Source organism: Chaetura pelagica, unplaced genomic scaffold (assembly GCF_000747805.2).
Source record: "Chaetura pelagica isolate M959 unplaced genomic scaffold, ChaPel_1.0 scaffold109, whole genome shotgun sequence".
NCBI classification, from domain to species: Eukaryota; Metazoa; Chordata; class Aves; order Apodiformes; family Apodidae; genus Chaetura; species Chaetura pelagica.
In genome coordinates, this window is record NW_009970725.1 from 4,279,876 (window position 1) to 4,301,735 (window position 21,860).

The following is a 21,860-nucleotide window of genomic DNA, read 5'->3' on the forward strand; positions in this document are numbered from 1 at the left end:
GAGGGGGGGTGGCCCCCAGCTTTGCCCCGGGCCCCCGCCGTGATGCCGCTGGGTGCCGGGGGTGCTGCCGAGCTCCCCAGCCGTGCTCCTGCAGCCTCTGCCCTGTCCCAGGGAAGGGCCGTTGCCCCCGGTGCCTGCCGTTAGTGGCTCTGGCTCTGGAAGAGGAGCTGTTGACAAGCTGCCCCAGAGCAGCACTTGCCGGTGGCCATAGCTGGGCAAAGCCTCCGCCTTCCTGGGCCTGCGCACAGCTCTTCCCGAGCCACCATGCCTCTGCCTCTGCGGGATGGAGGAAATACATGTATTAGGTGAGAGAACAGGCTTTCAGTGTTAGCAGTTTATTGTTGCTGAGGTTCAGTGGTAAATAAAGGTCAGAAAACTGTGCAAGCAAACCGTTGGTCCCTACCCAGGCCCTGGCTGAGGTGCAGCCCCCGCTCAACGGCCACAGCAGGCACAGCGAGGCAGTGAGCTCTGCCCTCCTTCCCTCTGGAGAGGCAGTCACCTCTGGCGAGGGTGGTGCGAGGGACAGGACTCTGTGAAACCAGCCCTGGTCCTTGGCAGCTATGCTGGCAGTCCTGGGGGGCTAAGGAGCAGGGTGGCTCAGCCCTCAGCCCAGTGAAGGCAAGGGCGGCCTGGAGGCGATGGGGCATGGGTGTCTGTATCCGAGGGTGAACGTGCCTTTCCTCTCCTAGGAAAGACCCTCCTACCTTTTTCCCCAAAACAATTTTTTTCCTGGTGTGGTCTGTGTTTCTGGTACCTCAGAAACTCTTGCTTTAGAGTAGCCTTGTTCTTGGCAAAAGCAGACCAGCTGTCCAGGGATGAGAAATGTACAAAACCGTGTAATTTATTTACCTTGGTAACATCTGTAAGGGACTACTAGCACTAAACAACTCTTTTTTTCCTGGTCTCTTTTATGGCAATACATATTTATCTATACTTGGCAGTAGTGTGATTTATAGCCATTGTAGTCATTCTCCCGAGCATTATCCTGACAGACAATAGTTCCTGTTTCTAACAAGCAAGGTTAAATGACTGTAAAAGCAGCTATTTGACTTTATAGTACAAACTGAGATTTACCATGAAGTAACTAAGCTTCTGCCAAGCAAAGCCAAAATCACGTAAATACTGTGTTACTGTTTCAAAGTATTATAACACTCGATTACATTTACTCAGCATGGGAATTTCTTCAACAGTTGTGTTTTAGAACAAATGTAGTAAATCTGTTTATTGTTTGTTTTGTTTTCCTTTTGAATTGTAACATTCTTACACATATGTGAGTTTTAGTTGGCAACCGCTCATCATTCAGGGGGAAAAATGAAAAGAAATGCAAGCGTTATTGCTTATGATTACAAGCCAAAACTAACAGCCCTGCTTTGGGCTTGGTTGTTGCTGGATCTGGCTCTAGGCACAGCTCTCTTCCTGGCCCACCATTTCCATTTAGCCATGTCCTGGTGGCTCCTCAGCACTACGTGACCCAGGATACTTGGGTGTCAGTACACAGAAGTTGCCTACAGATCAGACTTGTGTGCTGCAGAGTAGGCAATGCCCCCAACTTTTAGGTGGCTCATTGCAGCCTCTGGTTACCCACTTGTTTCAGTCTTTGCTCCAACAGCAGGGAATTTTCTGAGCCGTTCAAAAGGAGGAACATCCCTCACTCAGTGACTTGAGTAATTGATTTAATTAATTTGAAACTGTCACTGGTTAAACTGATAATCAAGAAGCCAATTACCTGTAAATGGTCATAAATACAAATCAGCTCCAACAAAAGTGTTTCTAAAAGAAAGAAACCTGGATTCTTTTCTGATATCTCAGAGCTTTCAAGTTGAGTTGTAAATATTCCTATTTTCTTTTAAAAAAATAAAGACACTATGGTGGAACATTTTCTTGTTCAGAGTAGTAAAATTGTGCATTTATTTCTGAAATTGTGTTTAGAATTGTAACCTTTTCAATGTGTTATGACCTGTAAGACATAAATCTTAGGGCATGATGAAGTTTATTTAGGATTAATCCTTATTCATTTATGTAGCTGAAATCCTCAAGCAGCCCCAGGTTTTTAAATCAGAACATTTCCATTGCTGTGTTGCAAGATGGGCTCGTGTACACATTACAAGTCTTATTCTATGAATGTTGTCTTTTATTGTGTAAACATTTCTATTTGTAAGAGGTAATGTAAAACTTGTTCATACCAAAACATAGCTTTATTTTTTATTGCAATTAATTCTAAAGCATTTTGCAAACGCAAAAATGTTCATTAAATAAAAGCATTTAAATTATCATTTTAATAATAATTTAAAGTTCATTAAACTAGATGGATTTTTTTCAGGTTTACAAAACAAATCAATTTTAAAAATGTGTTCAGAATGCGTGTCTAGTCCTGTATACTTCATGACATGAAAGCATTGCATGAGTACAGCAAACAAATCAATGATGTATGATGGCTTGTCTATGGCTAAGTACTTAATTGAATTGGATCATTACCCATTCATACAGTATTTTCTTAACTTTTAAAATTCTGATCTGAGGGTGGTGAATAGGTTTTTGTTCCTGTATTAAAGATGGAGAGTCAACAATTTGATTAATCATGTAGTTTCAAGCACAAGTATTTCTGAGCATATCCTTTAAAGAACGTACCTTGATGTTTTGGGTTTTTGGTTGGTTTTTTTTTTTTTTTAAATTCCATGTGTATATAGATGTGTTTGTTTCCTTTCCATGGAAGTTATTCAGAAGGGCTTGAGAGTAGATGGTATATTAAGGTACTAATACATTAAAGTCCATCTCATCCCATATCTCCAGTTTCAATCTGTACACATTCCAAGTTGCTAACCCCCCAGTTTTGTTTCCAGCTTCACTGTCTGCTATAAGCATAGGCTTGTAGAACCTTGAGTAGGTGTTTACACCATTAGCAAAACTATTTAAGTTGCCAAAAAGAGGTGATTAGAGAACAAGAAGTAAGCACAATGAGGGCCAAATTCTGCTGCCACTTATTCTATTAAAGGATGAATTGTTTTACTAGTTAGCCCGTTGGCCAAAATGTTTAGAAGTAAAGATGGTCTGAGTAGTAGCACAGGTGGAAAATGCTAGTGCTGACAATGACAGGATACACAGACCCATAAGCATGGGAAGACACACGTTAATCATACATTTAAGCTGTAAAATCTTAGGGCTAACAACAACATATACAGCATTTTCAGATGTAACTTTCAGGTTGATAATTTAATTAAACACTATTTTTAGGTATCTTCTGACACAGAATAAATGAGCAAAGTGAATAAGCACCTGAACAAAATGAAGAGAGGATCTTTCTTCTTTTACCATATGATCTTTACTGCCAGCAGTGAATACATCAGATGTATTTACATTGTGGCTGTGCAAGAGGGTGTTTATGTATATGACATATGCTGCTCTGCACCCTTGAAACCTGCCAACTGGATTCTCTCTCTCAGTACCACGTGCATTTCTGTTGATTTTAAAAATATGCAATGCTGCAGGAATGAGCAAGGTTTAAGAGTCTAGATAGATCCATGGACGTATGGACAGACAGATGGATTAAGGCAGACTTTGTCACTTTGTCCCTAAAAATCCTTTGTGATACTTTTTTTTTTTTGTACACAGTGACACTAAGGTGTCAGCTCAGATAATTTCCCTTAACTTAGTAATGTTTTATGGATTTACATGAAGTTTTTACTTGAAAATGTGGAGGAGTGTGTGTGCACATTTTGCAGAAATGTACTGGTGCTGGTAATAGAAACCATTTTCATTCTATTTTGAAAAACATTGTGAAGGTATAAATTATGTTTGAACTGGACAGAGATGATGATGTGGCATGTGACTGAAAATATATATTTTTTAATAGATGATTCAGCCGCAGAGAGTTTTAATGGCAATGAGACCGTGGGACACAGTTCCAATGCTTCAGGGGGAACACACTGCAGGGAGATGGCAGAAACCAACAGTAATGGCAAAACAAATCTGGAGCAGGATGAGCAGCCTCTGAACCTGAGTGACAGTCCCCTCTCTGCTCAGCTGACTTCAGAATACAGACTAGATGATCACAGCAGTAATGGAAAGAACAAATACAAGACTCTCCTAATTTCTGATCTCAAGATGGAACGGGAGGCAAGAGAAAATGGAAGCAAGGTAAGATGCTTCCACATGCTCCAGATATGAAGTGTGTAGCTTAGAAAAGGAAAACATCTTTGAGGCCAAACCAAAGGTTATTCCCAGATAAGCACTTATGCCAATGTGTCTAACTTTTGTCACATCATTACTTAAATGCCATACATAGATTTATATCCTCTGCTACACATATGCAATGTGTACATACATTATGTGTATTTGGATGTACTTGGGTTAATACACAAATATAGGCTGAAACACTGACAAAAAAACAGTGCAGTTCTCCATCAGACATGAATGTAATTGGTCTATTTATTGAGAATTGTCTACATTGCTCATTAAAAAAAAAAAAGGTATATATCAACACATACATAATGTGATACATATATGTATGTATACTGATACACATATATCTATGTATATTTATAGATGACCATCTCATTACATGTATTATGTATCTGTAGAATGAATCCCTATGAATGTTAAATGTGTACCCTCAACCAAATTACTGCATGTGAATTGCCAACATCTGAAAGGAACTGATTTCATTCCTTCCTGATTGTTTATGTTATGCAGGCACCTAACCTGAATTAAAACTGACAAGTTTGCTTTAAGAAGCTGTAATCCCCTGAGGGCCTTTCTCTGTAGGTTTTGTTATGTGGGTAAGAAGCAGCCACAGTGGTTATATTGTAGATGTAGACAGATCCTATAGATTAGGTAGGTAGCTTTCTAGGAGGGTGTTTGTCATGTGGACGGGTTGTCTGGAGGGTGAAGAAATGTCTTGTATAAAAAAAATTATCCATTGATCTTACTGGTGACAAGTTCCTGGTTTTTATCTGGTATCTCCCAACTGGATGACCACTTTTACAGCAGCAGTACTGTGTTAGTACTGGATCCAAATACTATTAATGCTAGTCACTAGCTTTCAGTAGCCCACTACAAAATGACCTGACAAAATAGATATACTTTGAATGGCCACATTTTTTGCAGGACTTTGAAATAGGAGTGATATGGAAAATGGCTTTTTCTAGTTATATGCAGAAAAGGATTGTACATGACTGATGTCTAGAGAACAATATTTATTTATGCTAAAGTTTTAACTCCTGCACTCATTGCTTTATTTATAGCTAAGCCAGGAATACAGCCTGATGCTACATGTCTAATTTTAATCAGTCCCAACTCAAATGCAAAAAAAAAATTATCAAAAAGTGTTAAAAATCTGTTCATAATGAATTGTGATGACAATCAAAGCCATCTCATTCTTTGTTATTCTACAGATTTTAAGAGGCCTGAATCATCCCCCACATTGGTATATTCTTTCATCACTCACTGTCATCCTACACGCTGTATGCTGCCAACAAAATGCAGATTTATCTCCTCTTTTTATCCTAGTGAAACTCATGTTGGTGTCTGCAGTTCATTTAAGTATATGATTTGTTAGGTATGCAATAAAGACTGTTAAATACGTAGTGAAGACTCCAGGAAGAACATAGTACTGGGATAAACAAATGTTTCTCAGATATTTGTAAACTGAATGTAGAGTAAAATAATGGTTTTGTGGCCAATTTAATGTTTTACAGATTAATTCTCCCCCTACTTCTTAATTTTTGAAAGAATTACAGAATATATTTAGAAGGAACAAAACCTATCAGTGTGTTAGAATAGAATGGGACTGGACAGGAGATCAGTGTTTCATATACATATGTATACACACTCATGTAAGTCATTATTATACCTGAAGCCGTATCTTACCTGCTAGAGTCAGAGAATGTTTTACAAGCCCTAGACCTGATAAAGGAAGTCCTCTTGCCTTCCTCTGGTGATTCAGGTTACTGGACCTCTCCAGAGGAGTGTTCTGGCCATTACTGAGCTGATTGATTTTGAACGATGCAGAAAATCAAGCTCCTAGTTGGGTGCAGTATCCACTAGATGCACTTGAGCAAGGGTATCACAAGGAACTAATTCTCTACCAAAAAGCAAACAAAATAAATAGCAAGTAAGGTTAACAGAGTACTATAATTCACTAGGAACCACCTCTCGCGTATGCCTTTTTACCCAGAATACACCAAGGATGTGTGTTGTTTTTTGAAGTTGTCTAGGAATTCTCCCAGTGTTCTCACAGCATCTAACCTCCAGCCATTCACAGTTATACAGTTACAAGATGTGATCAGACCTGAGTAATGGCATCATTGGTAGTGATGGGTAAGCAAATATGTTTAGGGTAACCTATTATCGTGTTTTCACAGGAAAAGTCATCTGTTCACTGAATATCAAATGGATGTGTGAATTCTCAAAATGTGTTATTCTTACAGTATCTTTATGTGGCAAAGAATTGAGAAAAGTAACAGGAGAAGTTAGTGAAGAAAATACCTCATTTCTAATGAAGGGAAATATTTTTTTCTTATTAGAGTAGCATTACAGGAAGTAATATGTTATGCTTCCTCCAGCTTCTGCAATGGCCCTTTCAGCCTGCTGAAGATACTGCTTGCTTAAAATGGCCAGAGCTCTGTGAAACACAGAGGCAGTGGGCTGGGAAGATCTGTTGACTGACATGTTCCCTACCTGGTCTGTTTAATTCTCCTTTTTGGGTATTGCATCATATATGCTGTCTTAAATTTGAAGCCACAGTTTCTCTGGTCAACTTGCACCCATTCTGACTTGACATGAGATTTAAAGATGACTCATCAGAGCTGAATCTAACCTCAAAAAGCCAAAATATCACTTTTTCCGACTGCAAATTATCAATGCATCATACCTCCTTCATCAAATCACTGACTTTTTAAGGGAGTTTAATTTTTCTGGGAACAAGCAGTTCTGTAGATATTTTCCTGTGCAACACTTTACAAGAGCTATACTTTCTTCAGCTGTGTAGTAGTGGGCCATTTGACAATACAGTTCTGATTGATAGTTTTGTACATGCTGTAGAAATATAATCAGAAGAAGCAGTTGGGATAAAAGTGGTAGTTTTTCTATCGTATTATCTTTGTAAATCTTAAAGCTAATAGCTAGAAAGTGTTTTTTTTAATTATTGCTTTTAGTGGACAGTGTAACTTTACTCTTAGAATCCTTAGTGTCAGGCAGTGAGTGTGTGTGGTAAGCTCTTTGTGTAAAAAGATCACATACTGAGTGCAGTGAAGAGACTTGCCAAGTTGTAACATAACTTAAAAATCTGGTCCAAAATGTTTTACCATTACCTGAAAAAAGTTATGCAAGGAAGAAATGGGTTTTCATAGTCTTAGATATATGGACATAGTAAGTATGTTGTATGTAAATGTGAGTCTTTATAGATACACTTTTATTAAACTGATATTGGGGAACTGATCCTCTGGAATGATTCAGATGTTCACAGCAGCAGAACTTTCTAGAACCATTTAGGGCTAAACTGAACTCAGTGAAATCTTGTATAGCTGCAAAAATATATACATAGATTTACCTTAACAAGGCTGAGTCTTTGTACTACAAAAGACTTACAAAATACTCATGTATAAATGCTATGCAAATGTAGTAGTATGAATTCTAATAGTTAAGTGTACATATAAATTATTTTAGATCATTTTATACTTATGTGTGAGGCTGTTTGGTTTCTGTATGACCATAGTGAGGTCTCTGTAGCACTGAAATGTTTAATTTCTGATTCTTGTATTATTGCTTTTTTCTATATGGTATATTTTATTTTGAAAACTCATTCTATAACTTTTTCTCTTCCATATAATTTATTTCATAAAACAGAGCAAGCCCACTCCTTTTAAGTGATTTTGTCTCTTCTGCATTTGGGTAACGATATTATTGTGATACAGTATTGGAAAACAGGTTTTTGAGCTAACTGGTCATTGTACCGTCTGTATTACTTAAATGAAGAAATAGTTCATTATGTCTGTAGCACATTCCTAATATCCAGATCTTGTCTTTGGGATTTCCCAGATAGAAACACGTGCTACTGATCATGACTGCTTAGGAGATACATTAAAGTGAGGTAACAAGGAGGACACACAACATGTGTCCATTATGTCCAGATACCTACTAATCGAAACAGTTGGTTAATGTATTCTTTCTTTCTACCAGACAAAATTTCTGATAGAAAAATTGGACACACCCAGGCCCACTGGATATATGGTAGGCTAAGTTAATATGCATTATGTTTAGCTCAAGTGTGTAATTGGCTGCATGGAGAAGTGCACAAGATAAGTGATTTTTCTCTAAGCCTGAAAAAAAAGTGGTTTTAAAGGAGAGGACAGTAAATAATGATTGTTGCATACATTGATCTTCAATTATAATAGTGCGTTCTTATATGCATGTCATTATAGTCACAGTAGTTCCCAACAAGGCAGAGCTTTCATGTTGTTTCAAAAGGGAAGTTCTTACTTTCTGCCACTGGTTTCCAAAAGTGCACACGGACAGATACCATAGATACCTTATCTGAGGAGTGAGGTAGAGTTTCAATGTGTTTCTTTCTCACTCTCTCTCCTTGTTAAATATATGATTGTCCTTTAGTAAAAGATGAAAGGTCATTCCTCATATCCAGTGAACATCATTACATCTGACATTGTTTCTCTGAGGCATGTGAAGTCACTGTCTGTCTACTTCTCCTCTGTCTGTACTTCTGTTTGCAGGTTTGATTGGGGAAATACTCAGAATATAAAAGGAGCGTATAGCTTTTTCCAAAGAAGGTGGAATACTCAGGAGTTATGGTGGGCTTTTATATAGACTTATGGTAGATTACTGAGTCACTTGGGGATTAATCTGTTGAAAGTTTTCTTGATGAAACTTGAAACAGGTGTGCATCTACTTGAAGACAGTGTTGGAGACATTATTTCCTTTTTTAGAAAAAAGTAATCATATCTAAAACATTTCTGATTTCTTTTTTTTCTTTCATCATTGTTCATTATTTATATTCAAGTAGCATAGATAGGTTTCAGCTGATTTGGAGCATTGTCATATGGTGCTTATGATTTGGTTACCTCAAGCTCTAAGCAGGAGAGAAAGCTGGAAAAGATAAGATAGAAGTGTCTCCTCCTCTTTTGAGGATGCCCTTAAACCCTGTAGGCTGCCTGTTTTCGTAAAAAGAAAATACCCTTTTGTCCTTCTAGTTTATGCTGCCAGTGCCCAAGTTACTGATAATGAATCTGGATTAGCTCACTTCCACCATTGCAAACACAGCGCAAAGGAGAGAATGGTGACTTCTTCCAGCTTTGCCTTAATTTTTATCTGATGGATTCCATCATTGCTGCATTTCACTAAACCCTTGGAAATAGATTATATTGAGATTCACAAGTGAAAATTATAAAAGAAGTGAACTGAAGGTGAAATCCACCTCTGCTGCCATCATGTGTAAGTGATCCAAGACTGCAACGTCCTTTGTCTTGTATCTCATGTTTTTGGTGTGTGAAGGCAGGCTCAACTGTTCTGTTGAACTATACATCTTTATCTTTCTCTGCTATACCTGGGAAATGTATTTCCTTGGGAGGCAGCTAAACTACAACAGAAGGACAAGCCTCTACAACAACAGAAGGAGAAGCTTCTTCTATGCATGTAGAACATTAATGAAAGGAGAAAAAAAGGTGTATGTAAGGAGTTTTGTGATGTCATTTTTTCCTGTCCAATCACCTACACAAGGGTGAGACAAAGTAAAAAAACTTTCCCTATTACTTCCTACTTCATACATAGGGTTTTTATAGGTTGGTCTCATTGTAAAGACTGACCCCTTAATATTTTGCTTTCTCATTTTATCAAACACCTTGTCTTTACTTTCCCCTACTTTTAGAAAATGAGAAAACTGAGAAAATAGCAATTTTCTAGCTCCAAAAGTCAGTTTATTGGTTGTTTGGAGAAAGCTATGTATTTCTATGAAGAAATAAATATATTTCTTCTTTTTTGCTACTTTTTGATAGGGGAATTGTTCTAGACCACTGAAAGGCTTTTCACACCAAAAAAAAATGATGTTAGTATAATGGTTTAGTATGGCTTTTCTTTGAAAAATAATTTGAATTTATAAAACACTGTTTTTTCCCCGGACTTGGATCTTCTGGTTTCAGAGGTTATCTGTAATAGATAAATGGCTAAATAGAATGTTGTTATGAAAAGAAACAGCTACAGGTGCATGAAAAAATCAGTGCAGTGCTTGTCAGAAGATATGAATGATCTAGAGTGCTCTAAGAGTCACATCCATCAAAGTCCTTTGTCTATGATAATATGAGTTCTGTGTCTAATTCCTCCTGCTGGAAGCAGGTTTTCACATTCAGTGGAAGCTCTTGAAAATGAAATTGGTTTCCTGCAAGGCATTCATTACAATGATGTAAATCCAGAACAGTTAAACTGAAGTTGATGATGCTACTCCAGATTTACATATCTATAATGGAGAATACAATCTGGCTCTATACTTATATGAAATCCCAGCTAACATAAAACTGGTGTGAAAGAGAATACTTTTACTGTAAACTTTTATAAATTTTCTCAGTTTTTTTCCTAAATGAACAAGTGCACATTGGTCAAGTGTCAGGCAGTGGTGCTGTTGATTCCAGATTGCATGTGTATTACTCACAGATCCAGCTGATTATCCTTATTCACACTTACATTTGGAGTCATTGTTCCCTCATGCTGAAACAGAAGCAGTTGTACCTGGAGGGGATGCAGGACTCTGTCCAACTGGCTTTAGAGGCTAAACATCTGTTCAGACAACAGAGAAAGCTATCAAGTGCATCTGCAATCAGTGAGGTAAGGTGTATGAAATTACTACTTCCCCCCCTGTTTACAGCCAAAAACTTTTTATAACTCAACAGCCTGGGAGCCCAAGTCTGTACCTTTCAGGCAAATGCCTGTTGACTTCAACCAGGGTTTGTTCCTGACAGATACCTTCAAGGCTGAGCCTTGTATCCAATGAGTATATTCAACCCCTAACTCTTGCTTTTTCCTTTTGGTTTTGTTTTATCCTTAGGAAGGAAACTGTGTTGAAGTCCTACCAGATCACATTGTTCACTGCAGCTTTTTCTTCTCCTTTGGTTATCACATATGCAGCTCTTCTACCAGCAATAAAAAGACTCAGAGCAAGTCTTGCTTTTGGAAGATTAAATACTATTTTATGGTAAATTGAGCAAGATATAATGAGACAGCAATAATTGCTACCTACTGCAATTGTACTTAGTCTTAATATTGTTTACAGTTAATGAACTGCCATTTTTATATTTTGCAGATGCAGAGGTTGAAAAGCTGATCCTCAAGAATAATCTGTGATGAATGGCATGATAATTGGCTTCTTTCTACACAAGTTACACTCCTCCAAAACCATATTGTTATTCAAGAAGCTGATAATCCCAAAATGTTACCCCTAATTTTTTCTTCTGATATTGAATTCTTTTCTGTGTACCAAGAAGCTGCTGACAAAAGAGAGAAAAGAAGTAAAAGATTTCTCTTTTTCTTTTATTACTTTTATAACAACATATTGCTGAGGTTTTAAAATAAATATGTTTTTATTATTTGTCATACAGACATCTCCCTTTCTAATTTTGTTTTTGTTGTTGAATTAATGCCGGTAGTGAAATGTCTTGATGAATACTTGAAACACCTTCAAACTGTGCTTTTGTGCACTCTCCTTTTTCCCTCTATAGCAATTGCTGGGAATAATTAGGTACACTAGAACACTGAATGCTTTTTATTAGGATACTTAATTATTCATGTAACTGAATTTGAAGGTGATGTGAGCACCAAATAGGTAATTTTTTACTAGAAGAAGGAAGGAGAAGTAGAATTCTACTGTAAACCTATTTAACTGTTCTGTTCTCTTTCATGTTTTTGTTTCTAGTCTTTTAACCATCCTATGCTGCTTCAGCTTTTTCTTTTAATTCTCCTGTGTTCTCCTCCATCTGCTTCCAAATACTCCCAGGAAGACAAAGCTTAAATTTTGTTTTTAGGAACAACATACTAGATGTACATAATTACATCAATTACCAGAAAAGAATACTATAAGGAATCACCTGAATTACTGAGTCCAGTCCTCTGGAAATGACAAGCTAGGTAATGGACATTTACTCCAAGAGGATCTGCAACAGTTCAGCTCACTAAATGTTGCAACATTCATGAACTTCTGATTAATACATTTCAGCCTTATAGGAAACAACAATTGTACAGCTATAATATGCCACAGGAAAAAAGTGAGATACTGGAATCATTGTTGATGTCCTAGATCCCTGCAACAACAAGGGATTTGCTAGGTGGATTTCCCAGATGGTCTCTAGCAGTATCTTATTCCCTGCAGAAGGGGGAGTAAAAAAGAGCAACCTCCAGTAATCCCTGTCAGGCTGCTTGAGGTTTTATCTGCCATATGTTTCATCAAAACATCCTGCCTTGTATTTCATCTCTAAAAGTGACTGATTTTGAACACTTCAAAGAAACAATAAAAAAAAAAGCATCATCTACAGTAGTTATTGAGGCAGGGAGGGTATGGTGATGTAGGTGAGCATTGAAATCTGTGACATGTGTGCTATGTCTATTAAACAGTCAAAAGACAGCAATGAAATAGCTTTGCAAAATTACAGGTAATGAATAAGCCACTGATTGTTATAAATATTACAGAACAGTTCTCATGTGTGATCAGCAAAAGATCCTGGAAACTCGTATTTGAGAATGGTGTAAGCAGTCGACATTTACTTTTCACTGGGCACTGATGAAAGTGTATGAAAACATCAGCAAGTATGAAAATATGCAGCCAAAGGTAGGGGTCTGTAACTGATGTGGGTTTTCTTTCCACTCATATAAGATTTTAGTACTGCATAAATTCCATGTGCATCTGTACTGTTTTTACTAAGCTGCTGCTTCTTGGAGCTCACAATGTTTTTATGAAATACTGTGGCTGTTGCTTGGATCTTGACATGGTACAGTGGAATATTTCCCATATATATGGATGCTGCTTCTCATCAGCTGCTTTTGTCACAGACTGTCATTCTCAATGTCCCTTCACACCTGTTCAGTCTGTGTTATCTTAACTCTTCTTCACGAATACACCATGAGCTACTTACTGGATCTGATCGGTAACAATATATGCTGTTCTCTTCAACTATGTACGTACATACACACAGTTCCAAAAAATGTATATTTTAAAAAACATATTTATATATATTTCCCCTTGTCTGATGAGAACAGCCATGTCCAGTGACCATGACCCAAAGTTGTTAGAATCATACAGATAAATGGAGAACATACAAAGAGCTCATCTCTTGTTGTTGAGGCACCTACACCCCATTTATATTTGGGTAGAGGTCATGAAGAAATGTGTTTCCTTCTCTTGTATCTCCCATGGTATTTGGGAATTATCTGACTCCATCAGAAAGATCCCTTGAAGAGCTATTCAAAATTTCTGCCCTGTGCCTTCTGCCATTGAGCTGCTCGGCTGTGTAATTTCAGGATGGATAAAAGTCTGCATGAAAAACAGGGAAAGGTAAGTTGATTTCCTTAGGGGTTACCATGAAGATAAGTGCAATATGGCCTGTTCTTAGTCCTCAAAATTATACTATTAGCTCTATATCAGCCCTCAAAAAGACTCATGGATATATTGGTCCGTTTGTACTGAGTCAGTGATACATAGATTTTTTTTTAAGACCCCCTCTGAATGCATGCATCTTTGTCTTGCTCTGTACAGTTAGTCACATGCTCTTAAAAAATCTTTTGCAGATGGAACCCCGTGGGACTGGACCTGTAACAAAAACTGTATAAAATGACTAAAATAAACATTTTAAAAATTCCTGTATCCCCGACTGTGTTGCTTAGAGACAGTATCTGTTTTTACTGGAAAAGAAGTCAGATGAGTCTGGGGCATGTGTGCCACCTCGTACCCTTCTGACTCAGCCAGGAGATGGAGGGATGCAGAAATGATATTCTGGCATCTTTTGGAATATGCTCCTTGTGTCAATTGTGCCTTAAAGGTGACTGTTTCACAAGGTTGATGCGTCTGTATCTTTCACTAGATGCTTTTTAAAATCCACCTCTATGCATATTCATGCAATTAAGTGTCCACGCTGCCTTCAGGAAACATGTAATATACAGCTTTATGTAATATTGAGAAAAGATATTGGAAGCCATAGTGGATTTTGAATAAGTGACAAAATGAGGAGCTGTAAAACTTGCTACACAAAGAGGGAATTACCTTGTTAGAGACAAAGCAATGTTGATTTCATCACATATCTCACTGATCCTTACCAATTAACAGATTGTCTTTTATTTTAGATGACTTAGTTATGAAAAGACTCAGCAGATGAATTTTTAAATTTTTTTTTTAAGTTAAGTTGGAATGGAGAGAAAACATTTTTACAATGATTGCATTCAACCATTCATAAGAAAGTAGTTAATTATTGCACAAAAAATTCTACGCAAGGTAGTTGTTATTTTTATAACTTTTTTTCTAATTAATCTGCAAGTTATTTGGCATAACTGTGTTATTTAGGAGAATGGTGACAACTGTTTTGTTCTGTTCAGGAGTTACCAGGTGGTGTTCTACAGTGCAGGCATTTTTTTTCTGAGCTTAACATCTATGAATCTGCATAAGTGTCCCGAATACTTAAAGAGCCAAAAAAGCTTTTAGCCTTTCAGACTGCCAATTCCCTGGCATGGGCTTTTGAAAAACCTGGCCTAGATGTCTATATTTCATAGTCTTTGGTACTTAGCCCTGAATACATCTGGTTTGGGTTTTAAGATGCTGGACAGGATATTTATTTTCACTACACTTTCTATGCCAATTTAAGATCATTCTTAATATAAGAGGTAAGTAGTTTTTTAAGACTATCTCTAAACTCTGTTGAGATCACTTTTTATCTTCCTTAGTTTTCCCTTTTGTTAATAGGAAGTTGTTGGGAAGTATGGTGCTTTGCTTTTGCTCTGTTTCAATTTATTTTTTATTTTCATATTTAATGCTCATTTTAAAATTAACTGTTTGGCTCCACCTTTTATTATCTTTACTTAGTCAAGAGTTATGTCCTATGCCTGTGTATGATGCTACAGTGTTTCTTTTTACATTTGTCATTTATTCGTATTTTATTCGTAATTCATATATTTAATTCAAGTTTTAGGATCTACTGTTTCTAATTAAATAATATTGTGCACAATAACTTTATTCAACATGAATGACATATTTATAACTTTACCAATATATTAGTTGCCAAAGGTTCCTATATCTTAACTCTTTGGGTTTACATAGGATGCATGGAATTCTGAAAACATAAGTAAAAATTAATCAGCTTAACACTGGATTGGTCCCGTGCATATTCCATCACTGTCTATTGATTAGTAAATACAGGCAAGACATAATTGACTTTCTGAAAGCCAAACAATCTGTAGGAAAGCTGGAGAAGTAATTTCTTTCTGTTGTGCTATACCTGAACATTAATCACAGTACTAATCTGTATCTCTAGACATTACTGTTCAGTTAAGGTAAAGAAGCAGAGACAACTTAAATTGAATAGGCATTGAAAAGTTTCTTCTGGTTTTATTAGCATAGCTAAAATTCAGAGCAGTTTTAAAACATGTCTGTTTTAATTTGTGCTTTGCTGGAACCATGAGGATGACAATTTCACTCTTTCTCAATCCATCTTTCATCATGAAAATGTATGTATGTATACACAAGAGATCCTATGAACTACATTGTTAATACTAATGGGAATAAGCCTTAGTTGCCTTAACACTATATGCATACATGAAATTTACTATTATAGCTTCACTGTATTGTGTATTTGCATAGTAAAGATGTTAGCAGCTGTGGCAGTTCATCCTGGTTTTAGGTAGCAGAATGGGATTCAGTTGCATAGAGATGGGCATTTGGTACCTTTGTAGGGGCCCTGTGGTAATCTGTGCCCAGCGTACACCTCTCTAGAAGGATGTGTCACTTACATTGGCCTTGTGTCATATTTCTCAGCATTGTATAGTGCTCCTGTTCCATCGTAAAATAGCAGTGGGGTTCACTTGCTTTTCACCAAGTCATCTGGTTCCCTTCCAGACTGTTTTGCCCATCCACATAGGCTTCTTTTTTGATAGTTGAGTTGCTACGAACTGCAGTTAATTCCACTTACATTGATGCTGTAATATATATATATATTTAATTCCTGGGGACAGGAAAGCAACATTTGGCCTCTGAACTTCTTTAAATGGGTCTCCAAACATGAATGTGACACTTGCCTCGCAGAGTTGAAATGAATACAGCCATTAATTTGCTGATTGGATCATTAATTTAAGTAAGTCATGAATATGCAGCCAAAAATGAGAACTGCAGGATAATGAAACTGTAGAAGTGTCAGAATAATTGTCTGAAGCTGTATAGCAATGTGATTACTTCTGCTTAATTGTAAAGAAAAGTTGAAATAATAGCTCAAATCACTAAAGCACTGGGATTTAAATCTAGATTTTCAATGTATGTACAAAATATGAGTGTGAGTGTGCATTGTGTACCTGTAGCGAGCAAGTTGTTTAACTTCCTCCTTAAATAATTAATTTTTTATATACAATCCTTGTTTCACAGTGCTAGTGTATATAGCTTGCTTGGCTGAGTGCTCTCCCTGTTGCTAAATTCACATCCAGCTTAATAGGCCTATGAACTTGCTGTGTGTTTCTGGCAAGTGCTCTCAACAGCATGCCTCTATACACACCTTTAAAATGCAGATTCTTTTACCAGAAGCCCATTTTCTAACACTTATCTGCTGCAGCCACCAAAGCCTTACACATACCGCTTTACTGGTGTTACAGCAGCTGTGCACTGTGTTTACAATTCATTGGTTTTTGAGCGATTGTTAACTGAGATGTAACAGAAAACATAAAAAGATTGAAAATGTAGGAGTTTTTAAAACTTTAAATAGAAAGGAATAAACAGAGCTGAGGGCAAAAATTTACATCTGCTAGTGCTCCATCTCTTGTGGTGCTCTGCAAAGTTGTTCTGCTGTGGTCTGAGGCTGGGTGTGCAATAGCCTCCCTCTTCCTTCCTTCTTTGAAATGGCTTTGTCACCAGGACATGACGTTGCCAGAGCCATGCAGCCATTTTGGGCCCTCATCTAATCTGCCTATTCATCCTAATTGGGATAAATGACTTCTTATCTTACTACCTCTTGTCTCTTGTGTTGTTGAGAACTCTTCCTCAGTCAGCCTTGCAAGTTAATTGAAGTTTACTATGTTGTGTTCTGCTACATAATTAGATATTCAGGGAATTCAACTTGAAAAGTGGTTCCACTCTGGTGATCTCTTCATACAGGATTATCCCAACAGATGATCTAATGAATTTTAGTATCCCTTCTTATGCTTGGGCCACAGCATAAGTTTTTTGCTGCTTCTGCTACAAAACATGAAGGCAAAAGCAAACAGAGGAGTCAGAAAGCTGCCCAGGTCACAGTCTGAGTTTTACACTCCCTTAGTTCAGTGATATTTCATTTGCCTTATTAATTTCAGAAAGACTATTTGTTGCCTGGAGCAAGTGGTGAGATTAGCAAGAAGACTATCTGATGTTGGGAGCACAGATTTCAGGTTATTGCTTTACATTTAAGAAAGTGTCAAAAGAGGGAAAATTTCTGAAACTGTAATGTTAGGGAGGCTTTTATTTAGCAAAAAGCATGTAAGTTAAAATTAAAGTATTTTCACAAAGCAGTTTTAGTGTAAAATTTGTTGCAAATGGGACTAGATCGGGTGTAACAGTAGTTTCATATGGTATTTTTGAAGAAGCTGTTCCAAAAGTTTTTCTAAGGAGAGAACAAGGAAGGAAATGCATGAAGCAGTTCAAAGGCAAGACTCGCAGCAGATCACTGAAGGGAACTATTTTTGCAAGTGTCATGTCAGTACTTAGAGCAGATTTGATCATCAGCACTGTTGGACTGCAGCAGGAGCAAAGCTCCTCTGTAAGAGAATGCCATCAGGGAGCTGAGTGTTGTCCCTTACAGTTCCCTCTCTGATGCAGATGTAGCCCCACAGCCTGCAGGGAAGGGCTGCTGGCAGTAGCAGGTCCCATTGACAGCCCAGTGACCAGGGGATAAGCAGGACCAGCTCAGTGCAGGAAGGACAGGCAGCAAGCCAGGAGCAGCCTGGGACTGCACTGGCTCTCACTTGCCCACATGATAGCTCAGCTTCAAGTGGGGCTCCTGGGATACAGAGGTGGAGGTCCCAGGAGAGGTGGCCAGGAAAAATAAGGCCCAATGGTTCACTCAAGGTCCTGATAAGGATGTGAATTAATGATGCAAAATATAAGGGGGCTTTAAGTGGCAGTGATAAAAAATGAAATGTTACCTTCAGAGCCCATTCCTGTCTCACATGAGGGAACTTGTATTAACTCTGCAAGGGCAAATTTCCATGGGCTGTGGTCAGGCTACAACCAGCTATCTTTCACAATAGAGATGTTTACTTCTGTCTTCGGTGGAAATGGAGAATCCAAGATACGGAAAAGCAAAAGGACTGCACTGAATTTCAAAAATTAATGGGCCTCACTAATCCTATCCTAAGGCTTTTCATCCTTCCAGAAAAACAACATGTACTTACCTTGAATTAGTTAATTGAGGGCAGTGCAGTTTTCAGTGATCAGAGCAGGTGAAGCACTAACCAAGGTAAGTCACCTTGGCTGCACAAAGTTAAGGCATAATGAGTGTTTCCATCGCTCCAGTAATTCAAAGCCTGGGGAATATGAGCTTTGCAAAATCTAATGCAGCAAAGCCTTAAGCTTGGTCCCTTGTTGCTCCTGTCAGCTGTAGATCTTCAGAGATGGGCCAAACCATGGATTTGCCTGTGGTCATTAGGATTGTGCTGCTTTTTTTAGGATCAAAAAATAATTTAAAAATACAGAAAAACATTTTAGGAACATTCACAAAGTGTCAGGTTGGGGGCTGATTTATTTGCACACAAAGAATGTTTGCAAGAAAGATAAAAAAGAGAAGATAAATAGGCTTTAAGTTTGTTTCAATGCTTTTTATACAACAGCTACTGAAATACTGACCTTGGAAATAGTGAGTGTCATCTACAAAGCAAAACCAAGAAAGGCAGTGTTCCCTTTTCCAACGCTTCAGCACTAGTCATGGTGTAAGTACAATTACACTATGTTTGCTTCTTAATCTAAACAAGATGAGAAGTATGGATTATTTGCTCATTTGAGATATTAGCATGAACATTCTAAAAAAACATTTTGGCAAAGTAACTCCTTGTGGTTAGTTATCCATGTGAAGCCTTTGGCAAAGACTAGTGAGGGATCAGAACAGAAGCTTCTCCAGGGTCTTTGAAGTCTTGCAACTAAATGATTTTGCTCCATCTTTTTTTTTTCAAGTTGATAGTAGGCCTGCCAGACTCCAGTGGTATTATTTGTAATTTGACTTCTGTTAAAGCACCATGAAGAGGAGAGTTGAAGAAAAAACAGTTTAAGGAGTTTTTCTGTGGGTCAGCTTACAGGGATTTCTTCTGCAAAGAGAGAAATTTGAGGTATTAAAAAGAGAGTGGTCTGGCAAAAAAAGGTAGTATGCTCTTGTCTACTTTTCACACACTGATAATCCTTAAGGAGAGTAGTTTGTGTGTCTTTTTCCCTGACTTTTGGCAGGCTGAATGGTAAATGATAGAAGATTTTGCTTTTAGCTTATACACTTGATTTTTTGTGGTTTTAAAGAAACCTAGGGTTATCCTTAAATTTATATGGGACTTTGATTAAACATATTATGCATCATTTATAAGCAATTAAAAACTACTCAATCATCCATTTGTCACACATAGTGTCTTAAGAGCAGGGCCTTGAAGGCCAACATGTTAAAAAGAATGTGGATGTGCACAGACATATTGCTTCATACATTAGTTAACCTCTTAGAGGTTTATTAAATAAAACTAGCTAGTTGGAAAATTGAATCTTTTTAAGACCATCATCTTATCAGATCTTTTTCATGAAAGTTATTTCATGCCTTCAACAGATTTTGTGTAACTATATTTCTTGCCTTCAGTCAAGCTGTGATGTTAAATTATTTTAAATAAATTAAAGAATATTATCTCCCAACTTTATTCTGTATTGTGAACTACATAATAATGCCACAAAACATATTGATACTTGTGCATATATCCAGAAGGATAATACTACACGCTCAAAGTGCTATGAAAGTGTCCCATAACTATCAGATAAATCTCTGTACAGATACCTCCCACATATTACTTTGAAATTCATTCTACCTAGAGCAAGATTTTGTAACATATGTGTTAGACCTTTTCAATGTATAACTTTCTATAAAAATACATTTAGATGCAAAGTGTTATTTAGACATTTTATGCCACACTGTTCCTGTTTTACTCATGTCTCAGGTAAGAAATATTATTTTGAAATCGTGGTTGCAAGAAGTGTTTTATCCAGAAAAAAACCCCGTTTGCTATCTGTGTGGAGCACTTTATTCCAGCAATGTGAGAAGGTGCTGTAGTGCTGATCCTTGTATTTTTGTTTCCAAAGTAAGTGTTTTATACTCTTTCAGTTTGTCTGTCCCTGCCTAAACTTTGAAACAATTTATTTGAATCTAATTTGATAGGGTAGGAATCTTGACAATGCTGAGTTGCTACAAGTTCTGTTAAAATCTTCATTTGACTTGAGTAGAAAGACCCAACTTTCTGCCTTCATGAGTGCCTTTCATTTTGAGAGGAAGAAGCTGCTTGGGCAATGAGTACTCACTCTCTGAGCCTTCAACAAGCTATGAACTCTTGCCCTGTAAGAAGTGGGAGAGATGTGGAGTGAAATGGAGAAGACATGCTGGTGAGGACTTGTGATCTAGGACATAAGTGAACAGGGTGTCAGGTTTCCTCAGTTCTACTTTTTTGAAGGTAAATGGGTTTAAATATATTTCAGTATAGGAGGCTGAGCAGATATTAAAGCTACTCCTTTGCAGGACTTACAGAGATGAGCTAAGACTGCTAGATGGAGTCACATCCCTGTATTTAGTTTGTTGTCTATGGCATTGTTGAAAGTGCTTCCTACACAGAAAAAACAGATTAAACCTATGTAATCCCATTCATTTAAAAGCAGTAGTACCAGAGTTGCAAAATTTCTTGGCTAAACTGAAAAGGTCATATTTACCGTAGAAAACCAGTATCTATATAATTTTGTTGCCTGCATGGTGTTGCTTTTTTCATAGTGGAAAACAAACCTGTTTATGTCCTATACCACACATAAACAGATACTTGTGTTCAAATAGAGCCCCTCTGTAGGAGTCATAGGCCCGGAGTCTAGAAAAGGAAATCCTGTTGTGTTTACTTTGTTGAGTAGAAGAATAACAGGGAGCTTAGCTTGTTGGAATAGGAAGAAAAATATGCAAAGTAACACTACAAACATAGCCTTGCAGTCAAGTAAACTTTACTGGTTTATAAATCCTGGCATTGCAAATCTGGATTGTATATATACCTTTTAAAATTGCACCGGTACATATGTATTTCAGGAAACTTCTGTCTTGGGACTATTTTCTGAGTCATAAAGTTTTCATTTTGATTTCAGAAGATCTGCCTGTAATTCCATAGCTACAAAATAAATACCTCGTAGCCTTTTCAGATGCCCTACAAAATCCTTCTGCTGAGCTGAGTCACAGTTTCATTGCAAAATCTTGCATTTTGAAACTTGTGGCTCCTAATACCCAGTGTCTAGATACCCAGCTGAGATGCTTTCTAAATGCACATCAAGGGATCTCAAAAACTCCTCCGTGCATAAATCAGTAAGACAAGAAGAGCAGATAAGTTTGTTTTCTGTAATGTGCAGCTGTCTTTAAATCTACGGAGCGTAGATTGTACCCTAACCCTTA

At 37.4% G+C, this 21,860-nt stretch overlaps 1 protein-coding gene across 5 annotated transcripts in view; it reads left to right on the top strand.

Moving 5' to 3' along the window:
• Nucleotides 1-21,860, top strand: part of NOL4 (nucleolar protein 4) — a 206,768-nt gene that overhangs the window by 124,220 nt on the left and 60,688 nt on the right. For all 5 annotated transcript variants that reach the window (XM_010006819.1, XM_010006820.1, XM_010006821.1 and 2 more), the window contains one exon: nucleotides 3,851-4,134. In XM_010006819.1, coding sequence (XP_010005121.1) covers nucleotides 3,851-4,134 — 284 coding nt within the window. The remainder of the gene's footprint in view (nucleotides 1-3,850; nucleotides 4,135-21,860) is intronic.